We start from the raw sequence: 15,435 nt of genomic DNA on the forward strand, positions 1-15,435 counted from the left end.
GAATAAAAACGGCTTGCGCATCAAGCAAGAATTTAGGTGCATCCATGATATGATATAACGCGGCTCTTATTAGTTATTATTAGCATCACATTCACACGAAGTACAATCAGCATTCAATCTCAGAATCTGCACAGTACTACCACTGACAAACTTGAGCACCTTCACCTTGTGAGAGAAAGAGAGTAAGTTCCAAATTTTCAGCATGTAATACTGCAAAAACTTGGTAAATATACTCATACTTCTCTCTTTTGTTATTAATGTTACTCTTGGACCGAAAATAAATATTTTTTTTATATTTAAAGGATAGTTGTTGGAAAACATTTACCTAACAAATAAACCAAGTCTTTTATTTTTGAGCAGCTGTGTTTTTTTTTTTTCCGGTGCTGAGGTCTGTTCACATTTGAAAAATTTATAATCTCTGTGATGGGTTCCACCAAGTTGGCACTATTATTCTTAAGCTTTAATTGTTTGATTTGAGTTCATTCTAATCGTCCCGTGTGTAACTTTGACCTTAGTACTATATAAACACACGCCATTTCTTCTTCTGAATCGTTTCAGTATTATTTAATAAAAAAAAGAGACGGAAAGCCACACGTTTTTTTTCCTTCTTTTGTTTGTTCTTCTTCCGTCTGAACAATGTGTTGTTGCCGATTAATGAGACGTATTTAGCGTCCCTCCTTTCTCCCCTGAATCTGCGCTTGTTCTTCGTCCTCGACAAGATCAGCACCTTCAAGAAGTAATAAAGATATTTGTACTTTTTCTTAGCATGTTTTGTATCAATGAACAAATATCAAAAAAACACAGCAACTTTTTTCTTTTTTTTTTCTTTTATGTCTGTATATGAAAGTTTGGTATTTATTGCTGTGTCTTTTTATTTTTATTTTTTTTCTTTGGATAAATCCGGGACGAATATGAACACTTTTTTTAAGCATATTTATTTTGGAAGTACTTGGAAGAAGCTTAAAATCTGCTTTTTTGTAGCTTCACGTTTCCGAATGCTTCAAACCCTTCACATTTCTGGAAATTAGCTATAACAATAATGTTTAGTGAATCCATAAAAATGGTCACCAAGTCTTAGAAATTTCTTTGGATTCAAAACAACTCAACAACCTTTATTTATTATTTTTTATCTTAAATAGGGAAGATCTCAACAACCAAATACGTAGAGTGGAGTACAAAGAGTACTCAATGATTACGAAATAAGATAAATACTAACTACCATTTTTAATTAATGATCAATATATATTTAATTTTTTTTTTAATTTTCAGAACTGATCTGAGATGGGTGGAGAAAATAGTGTAGATGGAAAAGAGAAGAGTAAAAGTGATGATGAGGCAACCGCATCAGAGAATCAAGGAGAAACAAAAACCGTGAACGGTGAAAAAGAGGATCAGAAGGGAAAGAAAAATGAGAAGCAGGAAACGGTGCCGTTTCACAAGCTGTTTTACTTTGCAGACTCCACAGACATTCTTTTGATGGTAGCTGGGACCATTGGTGCGATTGGAAATGGCATGGGTTTGCCTCTCATGACGCTCCTCTTTGGTCAAATGATTAATAGCTTCGGTGCTAACCAGCAAAATTCAAACGTGGTGGATGAAGTTTCCAAGGTTAACAACTTATCCTCAAGTTTCTCATTTTTATTATTACTTTTTTTTTTTAACTTGAAAAGAGAAAACCTTATGTTACTCTTTTTTTCTTACCATATTATTTCTTTAATATTTTTGTTTATGGCTTTATGGTAATCTTGGGAGTTATTATTATTATTATTTTTTTGACATGGTTCAGTTAAATGATGAATTTGCAGGTTGCTTTAAAATTTGTGTACTTGGCAATTGGAAGTGGGGTGTCAGCGTTCCTCCGTAAGTTTTGGTTTTTTGTTTCTAATGCCAAAATGTTCTGAGTATTTTATGACATGGGGAAAAAGAGAATGAAATTGAGAGGACCATTTTTTTTTGTTTTGTTTTCAGAGGTTAGTTGCTGGATGGTCACAGGAGAGAGACAAGCAGCAAGAATCAGGGGATTGTATTTGAAGACTATACTGAGACAAGATGTTGCTTTCTTTGATAGAGAAACAAACACTGGTGAGGTGGTTGGGAGGATGTCCGGTGACACAGTTCTCATACAAGATGCCATGGGTGAGAAGGTAATAATTCTTCTTTCTTTTTTTTTTCTTTCCTTTTGAAAAAAAGAAAGAGCTCAACATTTACAGTAGAGTTTATTACAATTGAAGAAATAAAGACAACCAAAGTTTTCAAATAATAAGTATAATAATGTATTTATGTAAATTTTTTTTATGTGGTGCCAAGATTTGCATTATAGTAGCATAGAGAAAGATGACAATTGAATTCTTGGCATTTTGAACAGGTTGGGAAGTTTATTCAGCTAGTAGCAACATTTATTGGTGGATATGTGGTTGCATTTATCAAAGGGTGGCTTCTTACTGTTGTGATGTTGTCCACTCTTCCACTTCTTGTTGTGGCTGGTGCTGCCATGGCCATAGGCATAAGCAAGATGGCTTCCAGGGGTCAAGCTGCATATGCAAAAGCTGCACATGTTGTTGAACAAACTATTGGCTCAATAAGAACTGTATGTTTTTCATTTTCTAGAATTAGAATGTGGTTATTACTTGTTGCATAATGTGTTGCTATAATTATGATGCCTACATTTGCAGGTTGCATCCTTTACAGGGGAAAAACAAGCAGTATCTGATTATGACAAGCATCTTGTGGAAGCCTACAAATCAGGACTACAAGAAGGTTCCATGGAAGGGTTTGGTCTAGGCACAATGATGCTTTTTATCTTCTGTGGCTATTCTCTGGCTGTATGGTTTGGCGCAAAGATGGTAATGGAAAAGGGATATAACGGCGGCACGGTGATTAATGTCATTGTTGCCGTGTTAACTGCTTCCATGTAAGGAGCTTCACTAGCTTCTAAGTTCTAGCCAAAACAGGTTCACATTACATAAATACATTCATACTTCATCTTATTTACATTTTTTTTATTGTATGCGTTAGGTCTCTTGGTCAGGCATCTCCTAGCTTGAGCGCTTTCGCGGCAGGTCAGGCTGCGGCATACAAAATGTTTCAGACAATTGAGAGGAAGCCGGAGATAGATTCATATGATCCGAGTGGAAAGACATTGGAGGATATCCAAGGTGACATTGTGTTAAGAGATGTTTGTTTCAGTTATCCATCAAGACCTGAGGAATTGATATTCAATGGACTCTCCCTTCATATACCGAGTGGCACCACTGCAGCTTTAGTCGGAGAAAGTGGAAGTGGAAAGTCCACAGTTATCAGTTTGATAGAAAGATTCTATGATCCACAAGCTGGTGAGGTTCTCATTGATGGCATCAACTTGAAAGAGTTTCAGCTTAGGTGGATCAGAGGAAAAATCGGCCTTGTTAGCCAGGAGCCGGTTTTGTTTGCGTCTAGCATTAGGGAGAATATTGCATATGGAAAGGAAGGAGCAACAACTGAGGAGATCAAAGCATCCACTGAACTCGCAAATGCTGCCAAGTTCATCGATAAATTGCCACAGGTTCTAGTAGCTAGAGTTTACTTGAATTTGTTGAGTAGCAAAAATTGGTTTTAACTTTTGACCTTTGCATGCAGGGATTGGACACAATGGTTGGTGAGCATGGAGTTCAGTTGTCCGGGGGACAGAAGCAGCGCATTGCCATAGCGAGAGCGATCCTGAAAGATCCGAGGATTCTGCTTCTAGATGAAGCCACAAGTGCACTGGATGCAGAGTCCGAAAGAGTAGTGCAAGAGGCTCTAGATAGGATCATGGTTAACCGAACTACTGTGGTAGTCGCACATCGCCTCAGCACAGTGAGGAATGCTGAAATGATTGCTGTGATTCATAGAGGGAAGATGGTTGAGCAAGGTACCACACAACTAACTTTGATCAGAATTCAGAAGCAAAACTACTTTTTTATGTGTGTGAACTTAAACATGTTCATTGATCAGGTACACACCTAGAATTACTCAAGGATCCTGAGGGAGCTTACTCTCAGCTTGTACGCTTACAACAAGTAAACAAGGAATCAAAAGAAAGTGTAGATCATCAAAGCAAGAATGAACTTTCATCAGAGTCTTTTAGACAATCCAGTCAAAGGAAATCACTCCAAAGATCTATCAGCAGGGGATCATCGATAGGGAACAGCAGCCGCCACTCGTTTAATGTTTCGTTCGGTTTGCCTACTGGAGTTAATGCCCCTGATCCTGACCATGAAATATTCGAAGCTAAGGAAGAAGCGCCGGAGGTTCCACTACTGCGCCTGGCCACCCTCAACAAGCCGGAGATTCCAGTTCTTCTGATTGGATGTTTAGCAGCCGTAGGAAATGGAGTCATATTTCCAATATTCGGAGTCTTGCTTTCTAGTGTGATCAAAACATTCTATGAGCCATTTCATGAGATGAGAAAGGACTCAAGGTTTTGGTCACTAATGTTTGTTGTACTTGGCCTTGCATCGTTTTTTATGATTCCGGCCCGTGCATACTTCTTTTCTGTGGCTGGATCAAAGTTAATTCAACGTATAAGGTTAATGTGTTTCGAGAAGGTTGTCAACATGGAAGTTGGTTGGTTTGATGAGCCGGATAACTCAAGCGGCACCATTGGCGCAAGGCTCTCGGCCGATGCTGCATCGGTTCGTGCCCTTGTTGGCGATGCACTTGGGCTCTTAGTTAATAACATAGCATGCGCGTTGGCTGGTTTAATCATCGCCTTCGTCGCCAGCTGGCAGTTGGCATTGATTGTTCTTGTCTTGCTTCCCCTGGTTGGTATAAATGGATATGTTTCAGTGAAATTCATGAAAGGATTTAGTGCAGATGCAAAGGTGAGTAATTATTTTAGAGTGAATATCCAATCTAATTATGATTGAAATGCTGAATATATGTTAATAATGGAAACTGATGCAGGTGATGTACGAGGAAGCAAGCCAAGTTGCTAATGATGCAGTTGGAAGCATAAGAACTGTTGCCTCATTCTGTGCTGAAGACAAGGTTATGGAACTATATAGGAAGAAATGTGAAGGCCCTATGAAATCAGGGATCAGACAAGGGGTGATTAGTGGATCAGGATTCGGTATTTCATTTTTCTTTATGTTTTGTGTCTATGCAACAAGTTTCTATGCCGGAGCTAGGTTAATGAAGGCCGGGAAGGCGACATTCTCAGATGTTTTCCGGGTATGAACTAACTCATCTTCATCCTTACCTGAAATTCATTGCAAAATGATTAATATTGGTTTTTCTCTTGTTAAAATGGTAAATATTTTGTTTTTGTCTTTGTTTTGCAGGTTTTCTTTGCGTTAACTATGGCTGCTATTGGAGTATCCCAATCAAGTTCCTTTGCCCCTGACTCAAGCAAAGCCAAGTCAGCTGCTGCTTCTATATTTGGAATAATTGATAGGAAATCAAAGATAGATCCTAGTGATGAGTCCGGTAGAACCTTGGATACCGTCAGGGGCGATATAGAGATTTGTCACGTAAGCTTCAAGTATCCATCTCGGCCAGATGTACAAATTTTCCGGGATCTTAGCCTGGCTATCCATTCTGGCAAGGTAAATTTTTCAATAGGCATATAGTTTTCTTCATGTGAGATTGATAGTTAAAAATTATTAAATAACAATTGGTAAAACATGTCAAATCATTTAACTACTCTCACTTATTAACTTTACTTCAAAACAACTACACGAGTTTTCATCTTTTCAATAGGTGAAAACTCACATATAGTTGTGTTCCTATAAGGTTAAGGTTAATAGTTAAAAACTAAGATAACAATTTGGTAAAACATGTCGAATATTTAACGTCTCTCAACTGTTAACTTCTCGTCTTTTTTAGAGTAAACTATACTCAGTTCCCTGGAGGTTATGGTTACCATTAAGAATTGAATTGTAATTGCAGACAGTGGCACTTGTTGGAGAAAGTGGAAGTGGGAAATCAACAGTGATATCGTTGTTACAGAGATTTTATGAGCCAGATTCAGGTGAAATCACACTGGATGGTGTAGAAATAAGGCAGTTACAGCTCAAGTGGTTACGGCAACAAATGGGACTTGTAAGCCAAGAACCAGTGTTGTTCAATGAATCCATCCGTGCAAATATTGCTTATGGAAAAGGTGGGAATGCAACTGAATCAGAAATCATAGCTGCTGCAGAATTGGCCAATGCACATAGGTTTATCAGTGGTTTACATCAGGTAAAACAAATACGCTTGCTTAAGCCTAACATAAACCTTACTTGTTAATTAAGTTCCTTTGCGAAATCGGTCATCTTAATTTGAGCATCATTTATGAATGTGAATTGGTAACTATATAAGGTTTGTCTATAGTTTTAGTTATATTATTTGTGAATTAAGAAAGTAATTAGTATTAAAGGATTTACCAATTTAGAATATTCTGAAAGTGACATTTGTATTTTAAAAATGTTAAGTTTATATTAAAATTTAGTCAAGAAATTAGTTACTATCTAGTTATATATAAATTCATGTGTTGTTTAAAGAGTACACTATTTGATTTAGATTTATCATTGGATGACCAATTCACATATGAACATGTGCTAACTAACTGATGTCATGTTATTCTTCTTAATCTTAGGGATATGACACTATAGTGGGAGAGAGGGGAACCCAATTGTCTGGTGGGCAAAAGCAACGTGTAGCTATAGCACGTGCCATAATCAAAAGTCCAAAGATATTACTATTAGATGAAGCAACAAGTGCATTAGATGCAGAGTCAGAAAGAGTTGTCCAAGATGCATTAGACAAAGTCATGGTCAACAGGACCACCGTGGTCGTGGCACACCGCTTATCCACAATAAAAAACGCTGATGTTATTGCTGTGGTGAAGAACGGAGTTATAGTAGAGAAAGGAAGACATGAAACATTGATTAATGTTAAGGATGGATTTTATGCATCTTTAGTTCAACTTCACACAAGTGCTTCAACTGTGTGAATTTTGCCATTTATTATTATTATTATTATTATTATACCTAATCTCTATCTCGCTTCCATGTAAGAAAATTGTTTCAAACATGAATAGAATACGGGCAGTCGCCTACAATATAGTAATTTGTGATGAAATATATAGCAAGCTTTTTGCATTGATCATGGACTTTATTATAAGAATTTAAATTTTATGTATTATCGGTATAAAAATTTTATATAAACAATTAATTTGTGTATTGATATGTTTTTTTATATTGGGATTTGTTCTGGCCTAATTAAACAAGAAATAGGGGTCTATCAAGCGAATTTGCACTTCGTCCGTAGAACGAGACTCCCTCTACGTGACACGATCTTTACTGAGAAAATCTGGACAGTTGGTGGAAGCTTTTGAAAAGTTGGGGTCGAGCAAGAAGGAGGACCCATCCAAACAAATTATGGATAAAGGAGAGAGACTTATCCTTTTTTTTCAGGTATGTCACTATAATCTAATCTAATTATCTCATTGTATGGACATTAACTTAAATATTAGAGTGTCTTTGCAAGCGATTCCATCCCGCCAACCATCTGATGACACTCGCTGACATAGCTCCTCACTCCAAAACTCATTCAGGTTTCGATCTTCAACGTCTTCTCACCAACCAATTCAACGAATTCATGAACAGGATTTAAGGTTAAATGGATTAGTGAAAAAGTTTTAATTTAAATCCTATAGGTTATATGAGATCTGCTTTTAATTGTAAGACTTTGTTACTCTAGTGCAATTTTTTTAATTTTTTTAAATATGTTAAATTTTTAAATACCTATGCAATTTACTGATAAAAGGCAGGACATATATGTAATAGCATTGATTTAGGAGAGATAATTAGTTATTTTTTAATTAAAAAAAAAGTGAACTAGCCACAAATAGTTGAATGGAATTTCAGTTTAAAAATTTACTAATTCATTGGGATTAAAAAATAACAAATATTTTATTATAATTTGTAAATAATAGTATTAATATCTAAATTTAAAAATATATTTCTTCTCATTAAAGTGTATGCAATTCTCTTTTTCTTTTTTCTATTTTTGGAATGAATGCAATTCTCTTCTTTATTATTTTTATATTGTTAAAAAAGTTTCATAAACAATTTTGATATAAACTTTTTAAAGTTTTTATTTGTTATGTATGTATATTCTTAATTAAACTATAAAAAAATTAATTAATATATTATAATCACTAATTTTGACAAAGAGTAAAATTAGATGATCATTAAATATTATCTTTTTTATCAATATTTGATCAACAATAATTTATATTTATAATTTTTAAAATTTTATATACAAAAAATATATAATTTGTACATATATTTATCAGAGTTTATACATATGAATCAATACGATTTGTATTTATATTTTTTAGAATTTACACACATAAATTATTAAAATTTATTTGTTAAAAATAATTCAGTATTTATAATGATCAAATAATGGTAAAAAATATTAAAATTTAATGGTCTCTTACAAATTTTCATTGGAAAATTATTATATTTATTAACAATTTAAATCAAGTTAGGCATAAATTCAGTATAAAATTAATTTTTTCAATAATAATCTTATCTTTCACGAAACTCGATCTTAATTTAATATCAGTAACATGCAAATTCCATAATCTTACCCATGACAGGTGAGAACGAGGATGATGAAGGCAAAGAAACTAATTAAGTATATGTGAACGTCATGCATGACGAACTTAAATTATACTATTTTTATAGTAACTATCGAAGAAGAAGAAGAAGAAAAAGGGTATGAATCAACGCATCAAATGCAAATGTCACTTGTGCTAGGTAATGTCAATGCTTGCCGCTAACTTAGCAAATTCATTGAAAGAATCGAAACGAAACCGGTAAAAAAAAACAATAATAGGGTACTCACCAAAAATATGAATAAATAAATAATAGGGTAGTCATCTAACTACGTGACATGTACCAAATATATTTAATTTTATCGAATCCAGTGGAACGGCACCTAATATATATTAATTAATTTGGTTTCTGGAAGACAATGACACCTTAGGTACTCTTTGGAATCTAATCAATAATTCAATATGATAATCAATTCATTAACCAAAGAGAAGAGAGACAAAAGGGGCATGTGTGTTGCTTTCAAGTTGACTTAACACAAAAGTTAAACTTAATATCTTACTAATAAATGAAATCAAATCAAATCAAATTGAAAGACTTTGCGTTTGTTAATTTTCTTTAGATTATTTTGGAATGAGGCACAAAGATTCTGTCATCTTTTTAAACCCATTGTTTTCGCTCTCGTTTAATACTCTTTTATTTTAAAATAATGATCGTTTTAATTCTTTTTATATATTAAAAAACAATATATTTAGGTACAAAATAAATTTAGCTAGATACATTTAAATAAGGTCAAGTCTCTTGTGGTTAAAACAATTGTGATGGTTAAAGATGATAGATCAATCTGATAGCAATACCTGGGGAGTCATTCATTTACATTAGTATTAACTGTGTTTGCTTAAGCTACCTTTGATTTTGATGATAACAGAATACACTGAAAATATAATACAAAATATAAAATAAAAAAATAGTATTTTTTATATTTTATTTAATAGTAAAATAAATATAAGATAGAAGAAAGAGTTAATTACTAATTCGGTATCCGAAAGATTTAGATACAAACAAAAAAAATTTTAAAAAAAATTATCAACAAAACAACTCATAAATAACTTAAAAATATGATAGAAATAACTATAAATATTATATTTTTATGTGTCAATTTTTTTATTTAACAAATAATTTATCTATTTGACCCAAATTTTTGCAGCAATATTTAAATAAATATTTAAAATATGCATAAAAAAATTCAGAAAAAAATTTGATCTCTATATTTTTTTAATTTATTTTTTAAAATAATATGGTCATTTACAATAAAATATCTTTTTAAAAAAATTCACTTGACCTAAAATTATCAAAATTTAAGGATAAAAAATTTTATTTTTCTAATAATACTTGCAAAAAATTATATCAAAATCTGATTTTAAAAGTCTTTTTTTAGAATATATATTTAAAATTTTTCTGAGACTTATTCGTTGTTAATATGTTTTGGAATTATTTTTGTTAGCGATGTAAACTTTTAGATATTACTTTGGTAGTTTAGTCTAGAACAAATAACATAAAGTCTAATTTACTTTAATTTTTTTTCTTCACACAAAATTTAGAATAAAAAAATAAAATAATAAAAAATATAATTATAAAAATATGATAGTAATAAAAAAAAGTAAAAAATAAAACCCCAACTAATTTATACAAAAGGACATGTTGTGACTTTCCCAACTAATTTCAGCCATTGGATGCATGAAAAACACATGTCAAGCCAAAACACAAAATATACCCCCAGCATATTGAGCCACATGTCGAGTACTGATGAAATTTGCCCCGTCAAATTTAAAAAATGTCAAAATCTTTTCCCTATTTTAATACATCATCTTCAAATGTTGCCAAGACATCTGATCTTTTTGAAAATTGGACACAAAAAGATCATTTTGCAAATCTTTCTGCTAGTGCTATGATTAACATCACTCATGATAATCTCTGATGACAAAGATGAACCATCCTCTTGAGCCATGTACTATCATCAAGTGTCTTTTCAATTAAAGCAATCCAATTCTCGGTTTAAATTTGATAATCTTTCCCGTCATAGGTATCGAAAACGCTTAAATGATTTTGGAGCACGGATTAATATTCGAACAATTCCACTACATCAACACCATTTATAATAACCATATTCTTACAACTAATTAGTAACAACCATATTTTTATACGTTAAAGAATGTTTAGTATATGAATAGTACTTTTCATCTTCGAATGTCTAAACTAGATATTACCATCCAACAAGTTCTTTTTGAATTTGTCACATAAATGATAGGAAATATTAGAAAATGGAACAATAACCTAAGTGAGTATGAAATGTTGCAGATGATCAATAGCAACTCTGCTGAATTCTTAGGAACACTTCACCGAGAATTCTTTGGCGACAACACTGTTGCATCTGAGAGCTTTGAATCACTTCTTTTACTGGACGTGAGGGATTTTGGGTTATGAGATGACAGATGTTGGTGATGGCAGAGAATTTCTGCTGGTGATAAAATGAATAGGGGTTGATAAGAGGTTATTGTTTGGCCAGGGCTCGAGAATCTTCAGACACATGGATAAATTTTACAAGGTTTTCAATTTTTTCAGAGAGGAATCTTCTTACAGATGATGGGAGACGATATATGGCTAAAGCTGTGTTAGTAGTGAATTGATTATTTTAATGTTGATGAACTGTCCATAGTTAAGAGATTTTTCTTACTCACTTTCATCAATTGTACATCTTTCATTGTATATATCAACTGGCTCTGATATCATTGGGAAAAAATCTCCAATACTTCAGAATAACTATCTATGAAACACATAATAAGCCTTTCTAAAAAAATGCTACCAGAAAGGTCAAACAAAGCGCAAATAAAAGAGTTCGAGCTTGCATTTATTTCATAATAATCAACTCCCTTTTTCATTTGAGAAATTTTCAAGAATCTAGTCGATTTCATTTTCTAATAAGCAGATCCTCATAAGAGGCAATCTTGGAGCATATTTATGAAACTCAAGTAATGAAGACCATAGAAAGAATAAGACTTTAACAGAGTCATGATCAATATTTTACAAATGGATATTATTTTCAGGTTGCTTCAAGTTATTAGTTGAAATTCCTTTAACGATATCGAATTCAAGTTGTTTCAAGCGATATATTTTTGCATGCAATTACGTGACACGATCACGATTTACTCTTAATAAAAGCGACCAACATTGTCTCGTGTGACTTGTCCCACTAAAACAAAAAAATGTGAACAATAAATCAAGTCTTACATGTTAGGAATTAAATTCAAAAAATAGGAGTTGGTTTGAATTATATTTGTTAATTAATAGTCACAAGCATATTTATCTATACACTCTGTGTAGCTTTGAATTTTATCGTGGGTATGATTCAAGGTTGACATCGCAGGTGAATACCGAATACGGACCTAGCTTGAAACTTGGAGTAGCAGTTTCAAAATTTCATAAATGAAAACGTCATTTTATATGCCACACTTGAACTAAATAAATTCCATGCCATCTAAATCCTGTCAAAAGTGATAAGATTTTAAATTGTTAATATAAGTGAATAATATGGGATTGTATGGATTTGGTAAATCGAGTTGTTTGTCAAGTTAATTTTCTTCTTCAACAACGAAATATTCTTGCACTAGATGCTATTGACTACATGAATAAAAAATTATTTTTATTATGTATCATACCTGGAATAAGTCCATTTATATCTAGATTTTTCAGATCACCTCATTTCAGAGTCTTTGAGGTATATTTCTAATATCAATCACTAGACAATCTTCCTTCTTATCTATCTACCTGGACGAATATTTTGATGGTATTTTTCTTACATTATCAAACTATTTAAGATGAGATTATGCTATCTTTTAAATAATAGGTGATACTCGGATTTTCTTTCTCAATTTTCTATCTTGTATTTTGTCCGTTGGTGTATATGATCAATTGATAGAAATAAAATACACAATTTTTTTACTTGCAAGAATAAAAAGAGTAACAATAACCACTCACAATAATACTTAATAGTGACAGAAAAATCACATAAACCATAAATTAGAGGCAAGCTAGCACACTAAGATTTTTAACGTGGAAAATTTCTTCAATGTGAGAAGTAAAAATCACAAGGCACCAAGACTAAAAAATAGCTTCACTATGATGAAAAATAGGGTACAAAAGAGTTACAAATTACTGCACTAAACATGCATACAACAAGCCAAACAACCTAAGTATCAAAGTTTACAAAATAAGAATAAAAAGATAAAAATACCACAAAAATAAAGGTGCTATGCGTGAACATATCTCTAGTTATAGATGTCAAATTGAAGATCCGAACAGTAAAAATGAAGAACCAGGTGTCCGAAACATACTGTCTGAATTTGAACTCCATCCAATAGTTAACGAATCCACAGCAACCAATTTATAGAAACAGCTTTGTATATGCGCAAAAATAACTTTTTCTCTTCTTTTCTCTCTAGCGTTTGGTGTTCTTCTTGCAAATGAGACTTCTCTCACTCAACCCTAATTTATCTTAGCCACTTCAACTATTCATGGGTCTTGAAGGTTGTAGAAGATTTAGAGAAAGGAGATTGAATCTATGGCCTTCTTTTACTTTAATGAATTTTGTCTTTACTTGCAAACTTTTACTTAGAATCTGTTTGAACTGTGCAGCAAAAATTTTATGAGACAATTCGATTTTGTCTCATAAATACTAGAAAACAGAATGTTGAGAAAGAGAAGAAGAATGGCACCAGTATGTATCTTGGTTCAGTTGCCTTATGCAATGCAACCTACATCCAGTCTCCACCACAACTGTGGTAGAATTTTTACTATAGTTAAAGTATTACATACACCAATTCATAGGATTCACGCAATCCTTTCTCTCTCAAGTTCTTACCTAACTTGACTTGGTTATGCTAATACCGAACTCTTCACTCTAAGTGCTAATCCAACTTAGGAAGGGGTACCTCACAGGTACAAGACACAAGACATAATAAACAACCTAAAGAAATATGAAATCACTTTAGGCATTTCTCTCAAGTGTATCACTCAGCCTTTTGTCACTCATAGGTTTTTTCTTGATTCCTCTCTTTCAACCTTTTTCCACTCAAGAAATTACATAAAGATATACATTGAAAATAAAATGCGTACTGTAAAACATGAAGGAGAGTAATGCTTCAACAGCCTCAGTTGCTATAAGTTGAACCGGATTTAGTTGACTCTAATTGAGTTCTTCATCTTGGCGGAATACTTCTTTGACTAGAAAATACTGTCCAAGATTGATGAACTTTTCACAAAGAATCACTTTAGAACAAACTCAAAATCTGGTTCTCTCTCATTATCTTCAGAAAGAAGAAAAAATTTCTTTTGTACCTCTTTCAATGTTGCTGAGTTGCTTTCTTCCAAGTCAACTCCTCGAGCTGTGTGATTTACCAACTTACTATTTCACTATTTTCAATTAATCCCTAAATTAGGAAGTTTGAATCTGAGCTTTTTTGCCTGACCGAAAACCTCAGGATAGCAATGGAAAAGTTGTTTAGTGGTAAACCCAGATCTGAACCATTGAGCTAGAGCTTCGTCCCCAAGAAACAATTTTGGCCTTTGATTCATAGTAGTGATTATCAGAAATCACTTTCTCCATTTATCCCAAATTGGAGTACCAAAGAGTTGAAGAAGGAGTGAAGAAAGTAAATTGCATGCAAATGGAAATAAATCACCTTTAACTTCTGACTTAGCTTAAATGGGTTTGATTTGGGTGATTAGACCTTTGCTTTTCGCTTAACCTTTCTCTTTCTTTCTTCTCTAGTGAATGAATAGAGAAGAAGAAGCTCTCTCTCTCTCTCTTTCTCTCTCTCATTACAATAATCCTAAAGCTTATACATAAATATATATATATATATAGAAAGAAATCATAATTCTAGAAGCCTGATGAAAAAATAAGCTCAAAAACCGAGAGTTATAAAAACGCAAAACGTTCACATGAAGCCACAAACTTAAGGCACAAGATAAAGGTACAAGATAACAAAATATAAGAGTATAATGATCATAAGATAATAGCCCAGGTGATGAGTGGATAATTTATACGCTTTTTGGCATTGTTTTTAGGTATTTTTTAGTAGGATCTAGCTACTTTTAGGGATGTTTTCATTAGTTTTTATGCTAAATTCACAGTTCTGGACTTTACTATGAGTTTTTGTGTTTTTCTGTGATTTCAGGTAATTTCTGGCTAAAATTGAGGGACCTGAGCAAAACTCTGAAAGAAGGCTGACAAAGGACTGCTGATGTTGTTGGATTCTGACCTCCCTGCATTCGAAATAGATTTTCTGGAGCTATAGAACTCCAAATGGCACGCTCTCAATGGCGTTAGAAAGTCGACATCCAGAGCTTTCCAGCAATATATAATAGTCCATACTTTATTCGTGATTAGACGACGTAAACTGGCGCTTAACGCCAGTTCCATGCTGCATTCTAGAGTCAAACGCCAGAAACACGTCACGAACCAGAGTTGAACGCCAAAAATACGTTACAACTTGGCGTTCAACTCCAAAAGAAGCCTCAGCTCGTGTAAAGTTCAAGCTCAGCCCAAGCATACACCAAAGTGGGCCCCAAAAGTGGATTTCTGCACTTAGACTTATTTCTGTGAACCTAGTAACTAGTTTAGTATAAATAGAACTTTTTACTATTGTATTTTCATCTTTGGTCTCAGTTTTATTTTATTATCCATCCTAGGAGAATATTGATCACGTTTGGGGGTTGGCCATTCGGTCATGCCTGAACCTTCATCACTTATGTATTTTCAACGGTGGAGTTTCTACACACCATAGATTAAGGATGTGGAGCTCTGCTG

At 33.2% G+C, this 15,435-nt stretch overlaps 1 protein-coding gene across 1 annotated transcript; it reads left to right on the plus strand.

The window, feature by feature from the left end:
- Positions 1 to 23: 23 nt before the first annotated feature.
- Positions 24 to 7,085, plus strand: LOC107465013 (ABC transporter B family member 11). Its single transcript, XM_052253899.1, has 13 exons — positions 24 to 182; positions 1,270 to 1,608; positions 1,806 to 1,860; positions 1,969 to 2,144; positions 2,366 to 2,587; positions 2,673 to 2,911; positions 3,016 to 3,541; positions 3,616 to 3,889; positions 3,973 to 4,841; positions 4,924 to 5,190; positions 5,301 to 5,564; positions 5,908 to 6,201; positions 6,599 to 7,085. Exons 2-13 carry the CDS (start codon positions 1,282 to 1,284, stop codon positions 6,953 to 6,955), a joined length of 3,870 nt encoding a protein of 1,289 aa, XP_052109859.1. The 5' UTR covers positions 24 to 182; positions 1,270 to 1,281; the 3' UTR covers positions 6,956 to 7,085.
- The last annotated feature ends 8,350 nt before the right edge of the window (positions 7,086 to 15,435 follow it).

This window comes from Arachis duranensis, chromosome 9 (assembly GCF_000817695.3).
Source record: "Arachis duranensis cultivar V14167 chromosome 9, aradu.V14167.gnm2.J7QH, whole genome shotgun sequence".
NCBI classification, from domain to species: domain Eukaryota; kingdom Viridiplantae; phylum Streptophyta; class Magnoliopsida; order Fabales; family Fabaceae; genus Arachis; species Arachis duranensis.

Coding starts and splice junctions, on each gene's coding strand:
- LOC107465013 (XM_052253899.1), top strand. CDS start 1,282: ATGGGTGGAGAAAATAGTGTAGATGGAAAAGAGAAGAGTAAAAGTGAT. Junction 2,145..2,365: donor AAGATGCCATGGGTGAGAAG/GTAATAATTCTT, acceptor CATTTTGAACAG/GTTGGGAAGTTTATTCAGCT. Junction 5,565..5,907: donor TGGCTATCCATTCTGGCAAG/GTAAATTTTTCA, acceptor TTGTAATTGCAG/ACAGTGGCACTTGTTGGAGA.